Source organism: Mobula hypostoma, chromosome 10, assembly GCF_963921235.1.
Source record: "Mobula hypostoma chromosome 10, sMobHyp1.1, whole genome shotgun sequence".
In the NCBI taxonomy this organism is placed as follows: domain Eukaryota; kingdom Metazoa; phylum Chordata; class Chondrichthyes; order Myliobatiformes; family Myliobatidae; genus Mobula; species Mobula hypostoma.
Genome location: NC_086106.1, coordinates 76387335 through 76409672, shown reverse-complemented (window position 1 = coordinate 76409672; position 22338 = coordinate 76387335). Strand labels below are relative to the sequence as shown.

At 40.0% G+C, this 22338-nt stretch overlaps 1 protein-coding gene across 1 annotated transcript in view; it reads right to left on the bottom strand.

Moving 5' to 3' along the window:
- chm (CHM Rab escort protein) overlaps window positions 1-22338 on the bottom strand; it is a 129412-nt gene that overhangs the window by 19980 nt on the left and 87094 nt on the right. Inside the window, exons 10-13 of the mRNA XM_063060636.1 lie at window positions 12696-12773; window positions 6530-6634; window positions 5317-5377; window positions 2287-2383 (exon numbers count right to left, since the gene is read on the bottom strand). Coding sequence (XP_062916706.1) covers window positions 2287-2383; window positions 5317-5377; window positions 6530-6634; window positions 12696-12773 — 341 coding nt within the window. The remainder of the gene's footprint in view (window positions 1-2286; window positions 2384-5316; window positions 5378-6529; window positions 6635-12695; window positions 12774-22338) is intronic.

Here is a 22338-nt window from a genome sequence, read left to right as displayed (position 1 = left end):
TACTGCTTTCTCTGTGATTTTAACAGCAAGCCACACCCTGGTATAGGACCACCGACGGGCAGTCAAGATAGCATTGCTCTTGTGCAATTCCAATTTTTGATTTTCATGTTTAAAATGTTTTAAAAGTGCAGACAAAAATCAGGCAAAGACTATGGGAATGCTGTAAATGCCCACACTGCCCACCAACTAGAACCCTGATCACTGCTTTTGTCCACTGGCTGCCTGAGCTGAACTGGAACATGGGATCACGGTAACCTAGGAGCTGCTGATGGCCAGGGCGTTTGTCTTGAAGGGGTAGAAGTTGGGCACCTAACAACCAGGCTCCATGAGGTGGGACAGGTGCTTGCTCAGAACACTTCAAAATATCAATTTCTGAATCCAGGTGAACTTTCAATCATAGGGAAAGCAAAATCAAGGGGGCAAATTAATTCTAATGAAAATTCTCTAATTTTCAGCTATTATCATACAACTTGCAAAAGTGCTCCAAGTGGTATTAATACTAAACAATAAGTGACAATGATAAAAGTGAGCAGACTACCACTGTTGTGCTTACTCAATGCAGTGATAGTGTAATCCAATACAAGCAGCTTTGGACAGCGTGAAGTCCTGCATTTACTGTTTACTTGTGAGATTGTAACTCTTGCTATTTGACCAGATGGTACAATTCATTCACCACTTAAGCACTTTCAGAAGGTACAAGAGCATTGTTACTTAACAGTAGATATACTACTTCTGTTAAAAGTTGAAGCAACAAATTACTTTGCCTATTTAATTGCTCTCTTGCAAATCATTCAGAACTGTGCAAGCACATCCTGTATTTCCCGAGTTAATGAAATTTAAGACTACATTACCATTTATGACCATTGCCAAGTACTGCATTTGGACATCATTGTGTGATGTGCTCCCCATAAGAGACTTGTAAAATTATTAAAAGGTTTATATCTTAGGTATATAAAATGGTTTCTATATTATTAACTTTTTAGCTAGACTATTCACATTTTAGCAAAGCACAAGAGTTCTAGCTTTGCTCTTCGTTAATGGTTCCACTTTTATTCTATATAAATGGTAGAGATATTTTATGGACTATGGCTTCATCTTGGGTTCTAGACTACAACGTACCCAGAACATCTTCAAGGAGTGGTGTCTCAGAAAGCCAGCGTCCATTATTAAGGACCCCTAGCACTTAGGACATGCCCTTTTCTCACTGTTACCATCAGGAAGGAGGTACAGAAGCCTGAAGGCACACACTCAGTGATTCAGGAACAGCTTTTTCCCCTCTGCCATCCGATTCATAAATGGATATTGAACCCTTGAACACTACCTCACATATTATATATTTTATTTTTTGCATGATTTTTAATCTATTCAATATACATATACTGTAATTGATTTATTTTTTTCTTCTTAATATTACATATTGCATTGAACTGCTGCTGCTAAGTTAACAAATTTCACGACACATGTCGGTGTGAATAAACCTGATTCTGATTCCTTCAAACATTCAAAGCTGCCTCTTTCAAATAAAAAGAGCAAAGAACTGTGTCAAAAAAATTGTTTGACAATAAATTAACCATGTAATGGCTCAAAATAAAATAACTGTTTAGTTTATTCTTCAAATTATGCTTAGTTACCAAAGGCTTTCACATCTGAATATCCTTGAAACAGTCTTGTTGGGCAAGTGTACAGTACAAAGCATCCCCATTAGCAATGACAGCATACTATCTTATGCTTTCAACATGGGGGTGGGGGTGATGAGAATGTAATTTCCGTTATTGCAAAATGCCTAATGCCACAAAAACTTTTTACACAATTGAACGATAAATCAAAAATAATCACTGTATTTTATGGTGCTTCATACAGTCTTTACTTTATGCCCTCTGCAGAAGCCTGCCACATCAGTTTCTATTATCCAACACGTTTTACTCATTCAGGTATGACTGAATTAGTAACAGTAGCTGAAGCCATTTGTCATGTAATGCTCTCCTAGCAGGAAGAGCAATGATTTCAGTTCATGATTCAATCATTTGAGTTATATTTTCAGGGCAAGTGAAAGACTTCAGTTCCAGTCAGCTAGCAACTCTGATTACATGCGTGTAATCTTCAGAACACACGATCTGGGGTTTGAAGTATAAATGAATTAATCTTCAATAATCATTGACCAGGGTAAATCATTTGGTTCAAAATCAATTTAAATATGAAAATAATACAGCAATACAGGATTAAATATTGATTTCAAAACAAAATAGCTGTTTTTTTTGGGGAAGTAAATGTAAAATCTTAACTTACAGGTGCCTTGTGGACAGGTCATTGAAGATGGACAGAGTTCAATGATTCGTACAGATGGTTGGCAATCTCCCACTGCAGGCACATTCAAAATAGATATCTGTAAAATGTGTATGAGGTTAGTGATTGAGTGCAAACAAAACAAAGGTCACATTGTCTACATGATAACCTTATAATGGAACTTGCATGGTTTCGCCATTGTCATTTATGGTACCTTGCAATACATAACTGATCTGCCATATTTGCATGTTTCCGATTTGCTTCATTACAAAGATTAACTTTGTTGTTGTGAATACAGCAGCGCTAAGCAGGATACCCAAAATATGCATTGAACTTGCAAGTTCCCTATATCAGTAATACCATCGACAATCATGCTAAATCAGAGGTAAAACACTACTGCTAAATACATTACAGTAGCAATTTCAGTTGAGAAATGAGGAGGATGTGGCACAACATTTCTTTCAGGGTAGCTGAATGTTGTCCGCTATAATAGTTTACTTATCGTTATGTTGAATACAGTTACTCCCCCAGTTACGAACGTCCGACTTATGGACAACTTGTACTTACGAAAGGACTGCCATAAAGCCTATATTAAAAATTTGTTGGCTCGAGGAAGGAGAACGCTGTCCGCCATTTTAAGTTGGGTCATGTTGCTGTTAACACTGTGTTGAGTGTGTCCCATTTAACCTGTCTCAGTGCGGGTGGACTTTAGGACCCACGGCCCACCTGCAACGTGCTGAATCTGCAGTGTTTCTGTTCTGTTGGCGGATGCGATAAACGAGTTAAAATCATGAATCAATAATTCCCATCTCGTGTTTATTTCCCTCTGTGATGAAGAATTTGTTGCAAGGAGGGGTTGGTTCGATCGTTTCAAAGTGAGGGCAAATTTACAGAATATTAAAGTGCAAGGTGAAGCAGCGAGTGCCAATGTAAGTGCTGCAAGTGATTTTCCTGAAATGTTGAAAAAAATTATTGAGGGGGGAGGTTATTTGCCAGACCAAATATTTAACGTAGACGAGACTGGCTTATGCCTGAAAGGACCTACATTTCGAAACAGGAAAAAAGTGCACCATGGCATAAGGCATCGAAGGATAGGCTGACCTGTTCCAATCTGACGTAAAGACAGACTTGGGAACGGAACTCGTTCATAACCCGGGGTCTTCCTGTACCTATAAACTACAAACGTTTGTATATACAAAGTGGTTAATTTTTTTTAACGAGATACAGTACGGTAACAGACTGTTCAGACCCAACAGTCCCACACAAATTACATGTGACCAATTAACCTAAGAAGTCTTTGGAATGTGGGAGGAACCGGGACACGTGGAGGACACCCTCACAGATACAGGAAGAATGTACATTTCTGTACAGACAGCGACAGAATTGAACCCCGGTCGCTAGCGCTGTAATAGTGTTACACAAACCGCTACACTACCGTGCTGCCTCAAATATCTTATATTACAAAATATGACAGACTCATCATTCGAAATATCATCAATCACAGCATTCAGAATTTCCAGAACATATCCATAGTTTTTAATTTCTCCATACTACCGAGAAATCTATCCTGTTTAAAGCTCAATTATCAATTTTTGGATTTGGATCTTGGGGTTGACCATCCTATAAAATGTCCCTTCGCAAACACACTTGCAAAAGACTGACCAGGGATAACTTATCCTATGATTTATTCGGTGGTACATACACATTCCTCAGTGCTTCTTCCTCTTGTCCTCACCTACCACCCCACTAGCCTCCACGTCCAGCAGATTAATTCTCCATAACTTCCACCATCTCCAACAGGATCCCACCACGAGCTTATCTTTCATTCTCCACCACCCCACCCCGCGCCGGACCCGTTTCCGTAGAGATCACTCCCTATACGACTCCCTCGTCTATTCATCCCTCCCCACTGATCTCCCTCATGGCACTTATCCTTGCAAGCAGAACAAGTGCTACACCTGCGCCTACACCTCCTCCCTCACTACCATTCAGGGTCCCAAACAGTCCTTCCAGGTGATATGACACTTCACCTGTGAATCGGTTGGGGTCACCTACTGTATCCAGTGCTCCTGGTGTGGTCTCTTGTGTATCGGTGAGACTTGACATAGATTGGGAGACATTTCACCAAGTACCTATGCTCTGTCCACCAGAAAAAGCAGCATCTCCCTGTAGCCACTCATTTCAATTCCACTTCCCATTCCCACATGCCAGTTCTTGGCCTCTTCTACTGCCATGATGAGGCCATGCTAAAGTTGGAGGAGCAACATCTTGTATTCTATCTGGGTAGCCTCCAATCTGATGGCACGCACATCAATTTCTCAAAGTTCCGGTAGTTGTCTTCCACTACACCATTTCCCATTGTTTCCCTCTCACCTCATCTCTTTACCTCCCCCATCACCTCCCTCTGGTGCTCCCCATCATCCCTTTCTTTCATGGTCTAACCTTTCCAATCAGATTCCCCCTCCTCCAGCCCCTTCTCTTTCACCAATCAACTTCCAAGCTCTTTACTTCACCCCTCCCCTTATCCCAGTTTCACCTATCACCAGCCACTTTGTACTTCTTCCTTCCCTCCCACCACCTTCTTGCTCCAACTTCCTCCCCTTCCTTTCCAATCCTGAAGGGTCTCAGCCCAAAACATCGAGTGTTTACTCTTTTCCATATATGCTGCCTGTCCTGCTGAGTTCCTCCAGCATTTTGTATGTGTTGCTTTATCAGTGCTCAGATGTTCCAGTGATCAACACTGTAAAGTCCATCTGAATATTTAAAACATTGAAAAACTATAAACACCTAAACTGGGTTGTTAAAGTTTTCATTAACAGGTGCTGATTTCTGGTATATGTTCTAAACACTTAATCTTTGTAAAAGAAAATATAACAAAGCATTTTATCCACATTTAATAATGCATCTTGTAACCAGTTTTCAGTGTCTTAAAACTATTTATCCAGCTATCAGAACAACAAATTTTTGAAATGCTATTTGCTAATATTTCATTATACATTATAAGAATCAACAAGCTTCAGTGACTGCCTCTACCTGCTCAGAGTCAGCCTTCAAGATCGAAGAATCTGTGATGAGTACAGCTCTCGAAATGTACCTGATAAAAAAATTAAACAAAGTAAAAAGACTAAAATGAGATGTAGCAGCACAGATACAACAGCTAACACAATGGCAAGTGAACTGATTAAAAGTGTAATCTGGTATTCAATGCTGGGAGCTGGGACAAGATGCCAACAATGGTTCACTTATCCTGCCTATGCATTTAGAGGATTTTGCTTCAGTAGTCTCTCCAGTACCTGTTGCAAATAATTCACATCTCAGATGCATTTACCAGTTCAGAGACAATCTTTGCACAGATGAAGTGGATCCGAGGCTTTGAATTTCAAAAGTTCTTTTCCCAAGATGGCCAAAATCTGTGCTAATGCATTGTACACACTGATGATTTTCACTATCAGCATCTACCTTCATTGAGGTTTGTCTCCCAGTACAGGGAAGCAATCAATGTTTTCCAAGGTGTCCTTGTGGACTCAGTGAGTGGTGCTTTACAGTGGGATAGGTCAGTATAGCACCTTGCTTTGCAGAGATTCTTTTGCGTCTTTTAGAAAATAAATGGATGACTTTGAGTTCTGCTTCTAATGCTGTGTACGTACATGTGCATATTGCAGCTCAACTACCATTGACGTGATCCTGCTGGAAGAGAGATGCAGCTTTGCAAGAAAGACTGGAGAAGATGGGAAGATGCCAGAGCCTTACATGACACCATTCTCCTCAGAGACTGCACAATTGTGGGCCAGTGAAGATCATGGCTTGCATGCAAACATGCAGTGTAGTGATATAATGCTCAGTCAGTACAAGTAATTGAACAACTTCAATGGTAGTATAAAAACGGGTCAGTTGAGTGTATGCCAATAGATGCACCACCTACACAACTGAAAACCACAAATACAGAGGTACACATCACATGATCCAGAGCACATTACAATCATGTAACATCCTGCACACCATCATTAATTTTTCATGCTCCTTCTTAATCATTTCCACATTAGAAACTTATTAAAATCTACATTAAAATTCTGCCATGTTATTGCTCTTCATAATAGGAAATTTTTTTCATCCATGTAAATTTTGTTGATTGTGCTTTCTTTTGAATTACAACCTTCTTAAAGTGGTCATTTTTAAACGGGAAAATAGACCTATATTTGGCAGTTTAATAGGAATACCTATTAAAGAACAATGCAATAGCTCTTACCCGTAGTGGACATTTTTAGTACTTTTTTCAGGTAGATAGCCATCATTCACAATAAAATGTTCACAGTCTATGCGATAGCCATTACTGTCAACTACAGCTTTACATCTGCAAATTAACACACAATGCACAATGAAGGAAAATAGGCAAGATGATTGATTATACACAAACTACACAGGGAAATCAAAAAAAAGGTGGCACAAACAACTATACAAAACGATCAAGTGACAAAATTCTCATTTAAATTGATGATTTGTCAACTCGAACTTGATTATTTTACACTAAGATTGGTTTAAACTGTAAATATAGCATGATGACATATTGATAATGAAATTAATCTGTGGTATTCATGAAATTCTGTTCTCAAATTCTAAACTGAAATTAACTTTAACTAATGGGGAGAAAGCAGGACAATAGGATTGCGGGGGAAAATAAATTAGCCATGATCAAATGGCGGATCGATTGACCCAATTCTATTCCAATGTCTTTTGGGCTAACTGGAGTTACTGAAGTGTTCATACTATAAGGAACCAGACCTCACTAGAGTGTGGATTCTAGGGAATCTAAACTGTATAAACAAATGGTGATCATGTAGCAGAATTTAATTTATATTTAAATGTTTGGAAAGTTGTTTCTAAATGTGCAGGATAATGAAATTTGGAAAAAAAAACATTCACTAGTAAACTTAATTTCAAATCTCTGCAAGGTTTCTCAAAATGCTTGAGTTATACAAGGAATCCAGCTTGTAACTTCCTTGCCATGCTCTGCATGTAGATATATGGACCTTGATGTATAACGGAAGCAATACATTTTTTTCAGTGGCTAATTATCTAGACCAATGAATGCAAGTGGCCACCTCCTGAGAAACAATGCACCTTAAAGACAAAATACAAGCCATAGAGAAGATAGAAATACAAAGATACAAATATGCAAAATTTTTGCAAATTAAAGCTGTACAACAGATAATTGTGCCATCCTAAATCCATTTGCCAGATGCTTTTTGATTTAATTTAATTTACAATATAAATACCAGACATTTTCTATTAATCTATGAAGAGAATAAAATTTAAAACAAAATGCTGCAGGCAAGTTTACCCTAAAATTATAAACATATTGATATTAAGGTAAGCATAGGTCAAGAAACATTAAAAAACAAAGGTGACCTACCCATTCTACCAAGTATTTTATCACCAGATTTATGAAACAAAATGTACCCCATGCCCTGCTCCACATTGAAGGACTACACATTAATATTTTTCTAAAAACTTCCCACAAGGATGAATATAACATTTACTGAGATTAATGACTTAAACTTATGTTCTATTTGTTCATATGCTTCCCTTTTATTTACAGGGAGGGGAAAAAAATCAAGGTAACATGAAAATAACTTCCATTACAAGAGGAATTCTGCAGATGCTGGAAATTCAAGCAACACACAACAAAGTTGCTGGTAAATGCAGCCGGCCAGGCAGCATCTCTAGGAAGAGGTACAGTCGACGTTTCAGGCCGAGACCCTTCGTCAGGACTAACTGAAGGAAGAGTTAGTAAGAGATTTGAAAGTGGGAGGGGGAGGGGGAGATCCAAAATGATAGGAGAAGACAGGAGGGGGAGGGATAGAGCCAAGAGCTGGACAGGTGATTGGCAAAGGGGATATGAGAGGATTATGGGACAGGAGACCCAGGGAGAAGGAAAAGGGTGGGGGGGGGGACCCAGAGGATGGGCAAGGGGTATAGTCAGAGGGACAGAGGGAGAAAAAGGAGAGTGAGAGAAAGAATGCGTGTATAAAAATAAATAGCGGATGGGGTACAAGGGGGAGGTGGGGCATTAGTGGAAGTTTGAAAAGTCAATGTTCATGCCATCAGGTTGGAGGATACCCAGACAGAATATAAGGTGTTGTTCCTCCAACCTGAGTGTGGCTTCATCTTTACAGTAGAGGAGGCCGTGGATAGACATGTTAGAATGGGAATGGGATGTGGAATTAAAATGTGTGGCCACTGGGAGATCCTGCTTTCTCTGGCGGACAGAGCGTAGGTGTTCAGCAAAGCGGTCTCCCAGTCTGTGTCGGGTCTCGCCAATATATAGAAAGCCACATCGGGAGCACTGGACACAGTATATCACCCCAGCCGACTTACAGGTGAAGTGTCGCGTCACCTGGAAGGACTGTTTGGGGCCCTGAATGGTGGTAAGGGAGGAAGTGTAAGGGTATGTGTAGCACTTGTTCCGCTTACAAGGATAAGTGCCAGGAGGGAGCTCAGTGGGGAGGGATGGGGGGGGGGAACGAATGGATGAGGCAGTTGCGTAGGGAGCGATACCTTCGGAAAGCGGGGGGAGGGAGGGAAAGATGTGCTTAGTGGTGGGATCCCGTTGGAGGTGGCGGAAGTTACGGAGAATAATATGTTGGACCCGGAGGCTGGTAGGGTGGTAGATGAGGACCAGGGGAACCCTATTCCTAGTGGGGTGGCGGGAGGATGGAGTGAGAGCAGATGTGCGTGAAATGGGGGAGATGCGTTTGAGAGCAGAGTTGATGGTGGAGGAAGGGAAGCCCCTTTCTTTAAAAAAGGACATCTCCCTCGTCCTGGAATGAAAAGCCTCATCCCTTCTTGCAATTCCTCCGCCTCCGCCCCCTTCTCACAATTCCTCCGTCTCTGCCGCATCTGCTCTCAGGATGAGGCTTTTCATTCCAGGAGGAGGGAGATATCCTCCTTTTTTAAAGAAAGGGGCTTCCTTTCCTCCACCATCAACTCTGCTCTCAAACGCATCTCCCCCATTTCACACACATCTGCTCTCACTCCATCCTCCCGCCACCCTACTAGGAATAGGGTTCCTCTGGTCCTCATCTACCACCCCACCAGCCTCCGGGTCCAACATATTATTCTCCGTAACTTCTGCCACCTCCAACGGGATCCCACCACTAAGCACATCTTTCCCACCCTCCCCTCTCTGCTTTCCGCAGGGATCGCTCCCTACGCGACTCCCTTGTCCATTCGCCCCCCCCCATCCCTCCCCACTGATCTCCCTCCTGGCACTTATCCTTGTAAGCCGAACAAGTGCTACACATGCCCTTACACTTCCTCCCTTACCACCATTAGGGCCCCAGACAGTCCTTCCAGGTGAGGTGACACTTCACCTGTGAGTCGGCTGGGGTCATATGTGTCCGGTGCTCCTGATGTGGCCTTCTATATATTGGCGAGACCCGACGCAGACTAGGAGACCATTTTGCTGAACATCTACGCTCTGTCCACCAGAGAAAGCAGGATCTCCCAGTGGCCACACATTTTAATTCCACATCCCATTCCCATTCTGATATGTCTATCCACAGTCTCCCCTACTGTAAAGATGAAGCCACACTCAGGTTGGAGGAACAACACCTTATATTCTGTCTGGGTAGCCTCCAACCTGATGGCATGAACATTGACTTCTCTAACTTCTGCTAATGCCCCACCTCCCCCTCGTACCCCATCCGCTATTTATTTTTATACACACATTCTTTCTCTCACTCTCCTTTTTCTCCCTCTGTCCCTCTGACTATACCCCTTGCCCATCCTCTGGGATTCCCCCCCCCAGCTTTTCCTTCTCCCTGGGTCTCCTGTCCCATGATCTTCTCATATCTTTGCCAATCACCTGTCCAGCTCTTGGCTCCATCCCTCCCCCTCCTGTCTTCTCCTATCATTTTGGATCTCCCCCTCCCACTTTCAACTCTTCCTTCAGTTAGTCCTGACGAAGGGTCTTGGCCTGAAACGTCGACTGTCCCTCTTCCTAGAGATGCTGCCTGGCCTGCTGCGTTCACCAGCAACTTTGATGTGTGTTGCAATAACTTCCATTATTTGGGTTTCCTAATGCCTTTTCACACTACAGCTATTGATATTCTTTAACCTCTTACATTTATACCCTTTACCCACCCCAAGTTAAGCTTCATAATGTATACATCAATTATGTTGAACTTTGAGATTCGATGATAGCTTTCACTTTACATCTTTAATGGTTCATTCTTCATTGTGATTTTGCTGTAAGTGTTCGGAAGCATAACATACACATTTTGAATGACGACAGAAGAATGCAAACGTCAAAATCTAGAGTGACAAATAATCAGATACAGGGCTTTCACCCACAACATAGCCAATTCCTTCTCTTCCACCCACCTCCATCCCAACAAAAAAAGCTGTTCAAACCAAGCTTCCTCCAGTGGTCAAAGTAAAGCGGATTCCAAAACAAATTCAATTTGTTTAGAGTTGCCAAGCTGAATGACTTCAATCCTACTTCAATCTCATTTTCACTAACAGTCCTTGCATGAGAACACACTGGTGTAACTTACTCCCAAAGGGGTAAGAATTTACTTTCACCTCTTCCCACTTTCTTGTCGCTCTAAGAATTGGAATGCACTCGAGAACTTCATGCACATGGCTATGAAGGATGACGATGCAAGTTGAAAAATGCAAGAGATCAGAGGGTTGCCAAGCTGAGTGAGATAACAGGCATAAGGAAAATATTAAACATGCTGGAATTTACACAGGATCAAGGACAATGACAAGACTTCTAAATTTGTACTTGAAATGGAAATCAGAGGGTTGATGAGAGACTAACAAAGTACTAGAATGATAGAATGCAGGTAACAAAGACCTTGATGACTGTTTTAACAGCAGACTGGTTGTGGAAGAAAGATGGTGGTTAGGCAGACTGTTTAGGGGAACTATTGAACAATGCAATCTTTTTTAACGTACTAGATACTTAGCTACATAAATCAAACCTCCAGTGTTATGCCTCTTGGCGTCCTTACCCACCTCTTTCCTCCCTACACCATGTTTAATCAATGTTGAGAAATAATGGCTTGGAAAATTTTACATCACACAGTTTTCACTTCCTGTGCATACTTGCTTAACTACTCAGATTTTCAATTGTCAGCAAAACAGGAGCAGGTCAGTATTGAAGAATACAAGGAAAACCGATGAGAGGCAAATGCCAATAATAAAGTTTTATAGGCTTACAAATGTAAACCAATCTGGAACTGCCACTCACAAAACAAAACTATCAACATGAAAGAACTTAAGTGAGTCTCAATGTATATCATCTAAATTACTTCCTCTAATAGAAAATATGTGATTGTAATTGCCATAGGTTTGAGTCAGACTTTTCACCTCCATCATATTAGATTGTGAGCACCTTAAACAGCCAAGCATCCCATAATTCTTCTATGTTTCTAAGCACTGTTTCTGATAATATGTAAGACACTGCAGGAATGCCACATTTGCATTATAATTTTAAGTATATCCTCCAACCATCATTTTCTTTTAATTTAGTGACCATCAGATAACAGTGCCATTTCCCACATTCAGATTAGCCACATTAAGTACTTAAAATATTCTTATTCTGATTGGAATGCTTAATATGTTAATATCTTTTAAGGCACTGCAGCGTTCAAGTGGTCTAGGTTTGATATGATACTGTTTGCGAAGTTTCCTAAACTCTACAGATTCCTTGGTTGTACCACTGATTTCTCAAATACTTTTCAATTATGTTAGCAGCTGATAGTTTGTACAAAGGAAAACTTTCACATCAAAATTAAATGAAATGCAAATAGAACAATTTATTGGCAATCGCACCTTAGACAAAAGGTAGCTTTGTAGAGACAAAGGGAACCATTTCTAATCTTAAAATGGGAATACACTGGCTGAATTTTGCCGATTTAAATGAGTTTAACTAATGGGAAAGGGCAACCCTATTTACTACAATGAACTCTGAAAATTCATTAAAGTTTTTCCCAATTTTAGAATGACAAGCATTATCAACAGCGATTAATCTGGTGAATCTTTTGGTGAACTCAATTTATAAAATACAACAGAGAGGCTTTTTGTCTTCAGATGAAAATCAATTAGTGTACGTAAGGCCACATGGAAAAACTAACATCACTCATCACTGGCCCCTGGCTGCTCAAATGATTTGTCTTCCAAGCTTGGGTGATCAGGAGCTGCTGTAATATCTCGAAAATTAATTTCGTTTCTATATTCCAGACCTGGTTTCCTTGTTTGCTGAACCTTTACACAAATAACTTTTAATCAAGGCTGATCTTTGATTAATACTACAGTTAATCTCAGAAGGCGGCTCCTTTTTCTTGTGCCCTTACACTTTTCCCCAATCTGCTGCGTGATAGATAGGTCATTGCCCATGTCCTTACCTTCCTGTTTCTCTGTCAACCACCAAGCACTGCACTGAATGCCGTAAACAATATGTTCCACCAAAGACTGCAGACATCCTGCAGAAAAACAAAATCACTTACATTTAATTTTTTATATATATCTTAACATACAATTTGAAGCAAGCAGATTTAACAGCACTTTGGAGTGAGGTTTCAGCTTGGTTCTAGAGCTAACTGTTTCAGCTCTTATTTGAAATTACAGGCAATCCAGGATTTGCCAAAAAACATCAAAACAATTTGTGCCCTGACAAGAATTTGGAACTTCATTTTATCTGAGCACATGCATTATTCAAATAACTTCCTCATTGAAAAGAGAATTAAGGGTTTTTAAATGTTAATCACCTTCAAACAATAGTGAATTAAAATTGTAGCTTTCTGTTACTGTCAAATACAATTCATTAAACAGTAACTTTTTATCAAAGTAATCTTAAATCCAATTTTTCCTTAATACTAGTGGTCTACATATTTAGTAGAATATCTATATTCAGTACAGCAAAAACAAGCATCAACGACTATGCCACAAGCATTCAAGCTTTTTTTTTACTTAATACAAATAAGCAGGGTTTTTTTTGCAGCTTAAAAATCTGTTTTTCATCTGCTTTAGTTTTCCTGCAGTGACCTGCAGAGTAACTAAACATTTTCTAGTCATGGACAGAATTAGTATACAATGTATCCAAACCCGAATATTATTTCACTACATCAGGTGCCTAACATATTTGCTTGGATTTTACTGCAGCAATAGTGGTAACATTTTGGTATATTCACCCTCATCATTAACAAGGGACAGTTACCAAGTTCAACAATTTTGTGCATGCACTGCATAACCTAATTCCCAAAGATGCAGTCAGTAATTGCCACACAATTAAGAGAAATAGTTCCGCTGTTGTCCCCTGTAAAATACACTGAAAATCTTCCTTGTTGCTATGTACAAAATACCGTTATTTCAAAAAACATGGGATGCAGGTCCTCCTCAGGTTATGGCAGGGTTCCACTCCTACAGAGGTCCAACAGTGAACAGAGTTTCCAATGGCAGATGCCTGCAGCAATTGGGAAATCCATACCACAGCTCTCTCAATCACTCATAGAGCCGTGCACAAGTCGGGCAGCAGTTACTGGGAAGGACCTGTACTTGGCTATTGAGCACTAAAATACAGTGCCTTGAAAAGTATTCTGCTCTTGCAACTACTTTCACATTTTATTGTCTCATTTTCTAAATTTAAAATATGTTAAAGTAGGATTTTTGAGCTAATCTACAAAACATTGTACATTATGTCAAAACAAAATCCTTCACCTTTGTAATTACTACTCTAACTTTCCTAAGGCACCATATCAGTATTACTTTATCAACTCACCCAATTTCTTGAGGAAATTTGAAGGATCACCTTTTTCAATGAATTCATAAAAATAAATACCCCCTTTCCCTGCCAAGTCCAACAGTATGGTCTATTTTCAACAGACCAAACCAAAATGAAGACAAAGAGCATTCAAGACTAGTCAGGGAAATGATAACAGAGAAGCACAAATCTGGAGAAGAGTGCACGACCATCTCAAAGGCACTGAGCGTATATTGGAGCTCAGTCCATCATGAAAAACTGGAAGAAATACGAAACCACAGCCATGCTGCCTAGGTCAGGCCTCCCCTCTAAACTTAAGTCACTGGAGAAGAATGGCACTTTTGTGAGGCTACTGAGCCACCAACAGGCACTCTGGGTGAGTTACAGAAGTCAGTAGTTGCAACTGGAGATTAAGTTCATGGCTCCACAATCTCAAAGGCCTCGCACAACAAGTATATAGATGGAGAAGTGGCAAGGAAGTAGTACTGGCTTTTAAAAAAAAAGCATATCCTTGCCAAGCAGCACTTTGAAGATACTGTAAAGATGTGGAAGGAGGTCCTGTGATTGCATGAAACTAAAGTAGAACTTCTGGCCTCAACACCAAATGATATGTGTGCTGTAAATCTCAGCCAGGTAACATCATCCCTACTGTAAAGTATGAAGGTTGCATCATGCTATGGGGATGCTTTTCGGTGGAAATCTGGTCAAGATTGATGGGAAGATGAATGCTGCTAAATACAGAGATACCTACTAGCCTCTGCCAGAAAGCTTAAACTTGGGAAGTTCATCTTTCAGCAGGACATGACACAAAGCACACTGCCAGAGCAATCACGGAATGGCTTCAACTGAAGAAATTTCAAGTCCTTGAGTGGCCCAATCAAGGTCCTAACATTTACCCAATTGAACATCTCAGGCAAGACCTCGAGATTGCTGTCACTGCTGCTTCCCAAAGGAAATGGCACAACTTGAGCAATTATGCAAGAAGGAATAGGCAAATCTTACTCCATCACATTGTGCAAAGCTAATAGACACATCGAAAAAGACTACTGGCTCTAATAGATGCGAGAGATAGTTCGACTAGATACTGAGCAAAAAGGGATGAATACTTTTGAATGCTGACATTCCAGTTTTTCATGCTTTACAGTTTTCCCTGTTTTTTGGGGTGGCTCTACTGTGAAAATGAAGGAGCATGCGATTCACAAATAAAAATTCTCAGTTAAATTGATCAAAATCCCTGGTTGCAATGTTCATTTATGTGAGCAAAGTGTTGGGGGCTAAATACTTTTACAGACACTGCATGTGTCATTCCCTCAAATAACCAAAATAAAGTTCCTTATTGGATTGGGGTCAAATTTCCATTTTAATCTTATGTGAATATTCCAATATTTAATACTCCATACAACATCAAACAATTAAAATTTGTTGTTTCATTCTTGGTTTACAATCAATGATTTGCCATATAACAAAATGGAGAGGTCTATTAATATGAAAAATTGGAATAAGGCTACACAATGATTGTGTTTATTACAACCCAAAACCGACATGGACAGATATACTTGGGACAAAACATATCACCAAAGGGCATGAAAAAGGGATTTTCCCCCTCCCATATTACCTCAGTTTTGTAACTACACTCTTCGCCATCTTAAATCAGTAGAGTGCAGTAACCAAGCTACTGCTGGTCTTGGCCTGCAGTTCCTGACTCAAGAACATCCTATGCCTTTGCTACGAAGTGGAAAATCTGCATCCTTTGCTCACAGCAGATTAAACTCAGATCCCGAGTAAACTCAGTGGCATCACAATTGTAGGACATTTAATCTCCCTGACTTGATGTCTTGTAACAGGTCAGAAAATAAAGGTCCCATCACAGTTCAATTTCTTTGTTACTTAATGGACAGTGAACATTATCACTATCTATTGAATGACTTGCAAAAATTGTGTCATGCCATCTCTGGATTCACAATGATCTTCATAGTGCTACTGCTTTGCACAAAAGCACATTTAAAAACAAAACGCTCCTAGATCAAACCACAAACATGAAGTAGGTCAGATCAAGTATTTTGTCTTTAAAAGAATACAACTCTACTTCAACAGAACATATTGCACTTTGAATAGTAGACTGTGTTTGCCCTAATAAATCAGCGTAATTAAGTATGGGAGCATTGTTAATAATTTTGATGGATTTGAAGGCAGTGATGGGGGCAAGGGCTCACAATTAATATGGGTTAGAAATAGCGAACCTAAAGCAGTACAAACCCTTCCATATTCTAATTAAAGCATCTGTTGAAAGCTTTATATAGTAATTATATGCAGCTTTTATACAAAATGGGATTTGCTCATACACTTAAATAGTTAAACTATCCTATCCGGGAATTATGTTTAATAAACCATAGAGAACTACTGATGCTGAAATTAAAAAAAAAACTGAAATCCATCATGAATGTGACTACACTGCAACATTTGTTATGACATAACATATTTAGTCAATATGGGATCAATTTTTACAATCTAATCTTATTGCAATGACAAAACTATTTAAGGATGTAAATTATTATGAAAGGACAATGATGAGAATGTTTCCAATAAATGGTGAGGTGGTAGATTAGGTCAGAACTATGTTGAGACAGAAGGAGCTGGATGCAAGTCACTTTGATCTTTGGTTATCTTTTCAGCAAGATGTTTACATTAATCATGAACTGGAAAGTGCAAACTTTAGACACTAGATGTTAGATATTAATCAACATCTTAAACTTATGTTTTTAAATTAGTATCACCTTCAACAATGACAGTTCACATTCAGGTGGGAAATGAACTACTAGATTATTGAAGGCTAAAAATTACCACGCAAGTAAAGCAGTTCTGTCTTGTAGATTTGGTTTCTAATTAAATATTCTGGATTTGAATATTATCACCAAAATTTACTTCCAGTTTAAGATGGCAGTGCTGAGGACAAGCAACAACTTATTGGTCGCTAACAAGAAATACAACTACATTATTAATAACATTTTTTCTGTTTAAAAATTATGGTAAACAATCACCGCAAACAATGATGTGAACAAAGGTGAGGCTGAATTAAGGGTCGAAGCATGCAGGTACGAGGCAAAGTTGGAGCAAGGCAGAGGCACGTTCAAGACGAAGTCAGGGCAAGTAGAGTGGAGGAAAGTCAGAAACAGAGATTTGGGGGTCAAGAGCAAGATTTCATTGATCTAACTGCAAGGCTGATTTGGAAAGGTTGCGTACTGGCTGTAACATGGCAGTAGGGTCCAGGCCTAGGACGTACTGAAGCAACAGGACTCAGCATCTTCGAGCAAGGAATGACCCGATGTGTGGACATTTTAAACGCCCAGCTGGATGGATTGAAAAGGCAGGATGTCGGGACCAGAGGTGAGGGTCAGGCTGGTTCTGCTCGCTGCTCTGCAATGTTTACTCTGCTTTTTGTTGACTGAGGCAGAGGCTATGGGCTTGCTCTGGGCTTCGTGTCTGAGGGTTCACTTTCATTCTAGATGCCATTTGCTTATTTTTATTTTTTTTATATAATTTGGTTTTTCTCTGTGCACTTTGGTATTGGCCGGTATTTTTTTTTTAAATGGGTTCATTTGGCTTCTTGTTTTGTGGCTGCCTGTAAGAAGAATCTTTAGGTTGTATAATATATACATAATTGGATAATAAATGTACTTTAAGTCATAGCAATATGCTGCCAGTTAATACAGAAGTTAGAAATCTGCATAATTGATAAAATATGGAAAACTGTCAAACTGCAATAACTGAAAAGCCAAATACTGAAACTATTTTCCACATCAGGCAGCATCAGCTAAAAAAAAAGTTCATGTTTTATGTTAATGAAGGGAGGAGCACAATGTAGAATCCAGGAACAATTAAAAATGATGAAAGGATCATGCTGGAAAAGTCTTCAATATTGATTGAACTCTGGTTAAGTGTAATTGTAGAGAGAGGATATTTTTCAGTTAAAGGTAATGTATCTTGGTGGGGCAGTTCTGCTTCTGCTGATGACCTACAGCACCTTATAAGGTATCTGGTTTAGAATCACCAAATGGACTCAAAATACATCTCATTTTACATGATGGCATGCACATAACAAATTGAAGGGTTCTCTCAATATTAAAGAAGGGAATTGGCCTCACAATAATTCTATGCTAAATGTTAATGGGCAGATACGCTTAGGACAAAATACATGGTCAAGGATCATTATTGATTTCCCCCTCACCACTTACCCCAGTTTTGTAACTAGCTCAGGTCTCAGCCAGCCAGATCAGTAAAATGGAGCAAGTGAGCTGCTGCTGCTGATCTTGGACCTGAAGTTCTTCAGCAGAGAGTAACCTATGCCTTAGCTACCAAATGATGTTTAACAGTGAATTAAGATTAATTTAATTAGCTCAAAATCAGATTTATTATCACTTACATGACATAGTTTGTTGTTTTGCCGTAGTACAGTGCAAGGATAGAAATCTGTAACTTGCAAAACAAATAGTGCAAAAAAAAAGGAAGGGTTCATGGATCATTCAGAAATCTGCTGGTAGAGGGAAAGAAGCCTTTTCCAAATCACTGCCCACGTGCTTTCAGGCTTCTGTACCTACTCCGATGGTAATGACAAGAGGGCATAACTCGGATGGCGAGGGCCTTTAATGATGCATGATGCCATCTTGTGGCACTACCTCTTGAAGATGCCATCAAAGGTGTGGAGGGCTGTGCTTGTGATGGAGCTGTCCGAGTCTATAGGCCCTACAGGCTCTTGCAATGCTATGTATTGGAGGCTCCACACCAGGCTGTGATTCAACCAGTCAGAATGCTCTCCACTGTACATCTATAGAAATTTGTAAGTCTTTGGTGACTTAGCAAAAATGAAGTAGAGCCACTGATGTGTCTTCTTCATGATTGCACCAATATGCAAGGCCCAGGATGGACCCTCCGGAGATGTTGATACCCAAGAAATTGAAGTTGTTCACCTTTCTACAGCTGATCCTTGAATGGAGGGATTGATGTGCTTCCTCTGACTTCTTCCTAAAATCCACAATCAGTTCCTTTGTCTTGCTGATGTTGAACGTAACATTGTTATTGTGACACTACTCAACCAGTTTATCTATCTAAGTCTGGTAAGACTTTTCATCACCATCTACAGATTCTACCACCAGTGACATCATCTGCAAATTTATAGATGGCATTTGAACTGTGTTTAGCTAGCAATCATGAGTGTAGAAAGTGTAGAGCAGTGATTTATGCACACATCCTTCATGTTCTTAGTCACTGAGATGATGTAACCAACCATTTACAACAATTCCTGATGAGAAATTTAGAGATCGAAAAGCCCAGGTTCCAAAGCCTGGCTATTAATACTGAGGGAATGACGTCATTGAATACGGAGCTGTGAATTCATGAACAGTAGTCTAACGTACACGCTGCAGTTATCTAGATGCTCCAAAATTGAATGGAGATGGTGTCTACTGCAAGTCTGTTGTAGTGGAAGCTGAATTACAGAGGTCCAAGGCCCTGAGTTCACAGACAGGAGTCAACTCTAGCCATAACCAACCTCTCAAAGCACTTCATTATAGTAGATGTGAATGCTGATTGTGAATGTGATTGAGGCAGTTCATCCTGTCCCTCCTGGGCACTGGTATGATTGCTGCCCTTTTTGAAGTAGTGGGAAGCTCAGCCTGCAGCAGGAAAAAGGTTGTAGTTATCGTATGAACACTCTAGCCACTTAGTATATTGTCAGCCTGAAACCTTCCGATTGTTCACTCTCTTGAAGGATGTTTAGACACAGCCTCTGAGACAGATCATAGGGTTACCAGACGCTTTGAGGATTTGTACAAGCATAGTGTCATGCTTCCTTTCAAAGTGTGGATAAAATTGTTAAGCACATCAGTAAGTGAAGTGTCACTGCAATTTATACTGTTAGGTTTTACCTTGAAGGAAGTAATAACATGCAAACCCTTTCACAGTTGTATGTATCCAATTATGTCTCTCGCTTCACTCAATTGCCTTTTTGCTCTTAGGATGGCCTTTGCATCAGTCATACCTGGACTTTAGTTTTCTGAATTTTTTTTTAAATAAAGATACATCATGGTTAAGAGCCCATACCACTTAATTACACCTATGTGACCAATTAATCCTACAAACCTATAGTTCTTTGGAATGAGGGAAGGAAACCAGAGCACCCAGGGAAATCACACGGAGAACGTACTGTGACGGGGTCCTGAATTACCCCTATGAACTGTGCTTTTAAAAAGAGACAGAGAGGTGCCCAACACAAACACCTTGTTAAAGAGTTATTTAACACCAACATCTTGTTTTTGCGAGAGAGAGAGAGAGAGAGAAAGGCAAAGACTGCTCACAGCATGTTTATACTTTCTCCAAGGACGCCACCTGCTTGGAAATTCTTACAGAGAAGGGAGGAGCTGTTTGAGTGACAGTTGGTATTCAACACGGTGCGATAAATAGAAGGTCAGATGATAGACCTCAGACACATGGTTTTGGATACTGAATGAGCTCTATTGTGTCCACAGAAAAAGTGGGTTTTGGAGGATCGATCAGTGCCTCTCGCAGTGTGAAAAGGGGGTGACTGGTGAGGAGTTATGTGTGTGTCCAACCCTCGCCTGGGTTGATGATTCCACCACAGAAGAACGGTCCCCTTTGTTGTGGTTACCGGTTTCTTCTAAAGGATTTCGGAGGACAACCGGAAGATCAACCGCATCAGCTCATTTGAAGACTCAAATCTCTCCCGCTCTCTCTCTCTACATCACTACTCAACTCAATACCACGAACTGAACTGAACTTTACTCATCATCGTAAGACTGTATCTATTTACCCCTAGACTTGAAACAGCTTGGTTTTCATATATTTCCACACTTACTTATATATAATCATTACTAACCTGTTTTATATGTCTGATTTTATATTACTGTATTGCGTAGTTACTAATAAATACTACTAGTTAATAGCAATACTGGACTCCAAGGTGTTAACCATTTCTGCTGGTTCTTTAACCCATGACAATACAAATTCCTTCCAGAGAGTGGTGGAATTGAACCTGGGTCACGGATGGTACCAGAGCATTATGCTAACTGCTATGCTACCAAGCCATCCCAAATCCTGCTTCTTGTGGAATTCCAGACAGTTGGCCTTAAACATCACAGCTCTCAACCTCAGCAGACTGAGGATCTCCTGGTTCATTCAGGACTTCAGGTTTGCGAAAAGTTGGTATGTTCTCAAAAGGTACACACTTGTCCACACAGGTCTTGATGAAGCCAGTGAAGTCAGCACAATTATTCAGATCCAAAGATTAACTCCTAAATAGTGCCCAGCTCACCAATTCAAAGCAGTACTATAAATAGTCCTGTGCATCCCTTGTCCATATCTTTGGTGTTCTCACCACTGGTGTACATTCCAGGAGTAAAAAGTATAGCCAGGTAATTACCAAAGTACATGCAAGGGCATGGTATGCTTTCTTCATGGTCATGGAACAGCACCTGAGTATGTCGGCCCCCTCCCTGGGTTCTGCAGGTCATATGTCTGCTGTAGCTCATCAGAGATTTCAAGCAAGCTTCGTTGAATGTCAATTAAGAGAATATTGTTTGGCTGACACACCTGGCAGTGCCTTTTTAACAGAATACTTCAACAATAGGTGAACATTCCATTTTACTCATTTTCATATACGTGAGTGATGCATCCAAAAGATCTTAGGTCATTTTCAAACAGATGCAACAATTTAATAACATGCCACAAATTGAAAAGAACTGTGGTGTTTTGCAGAGGGACTACCAAGTTTTGCAGTGTGCATCCCGCACCCAGTTTAGAGATGGACAATGTAGAGGTGAAAATTAAGAGCAAAATTGATAGAATATTGTTTTTGAACTTGAGTGGCATAATAAATCTGCAAGTAATGACAATAAATAAAAAGTGCCTGATCACACTGCATATTCAAATACACAAGAATATGTGTGGGTGGGTGGGTGGGTGGGTGGGGGTGTGGGGAACTTTAGACAAATGCAATAGCACTGAACTTATGGTCGAGAATGTATGCATTGCAATAGCCTTCAACTGTGGAGACGGTGGAGAAACCTTAACTTTGGCTCTAGCTTGCATAATTTTTAAGACCCCTGAAGAACTACTCTAGCCTCCTACCACTGTAATCATGCTCTTACAAGTATCTGCTGATTCCTACTTAAAGTCAACCATTTTAAGCAAAGACTCACATACTATTATTCAGTACTCAGAGCCAGTTAATTTCTCTCTAATGGCTGATAAAAATCATAAGTGAAAGAAGATCTAAT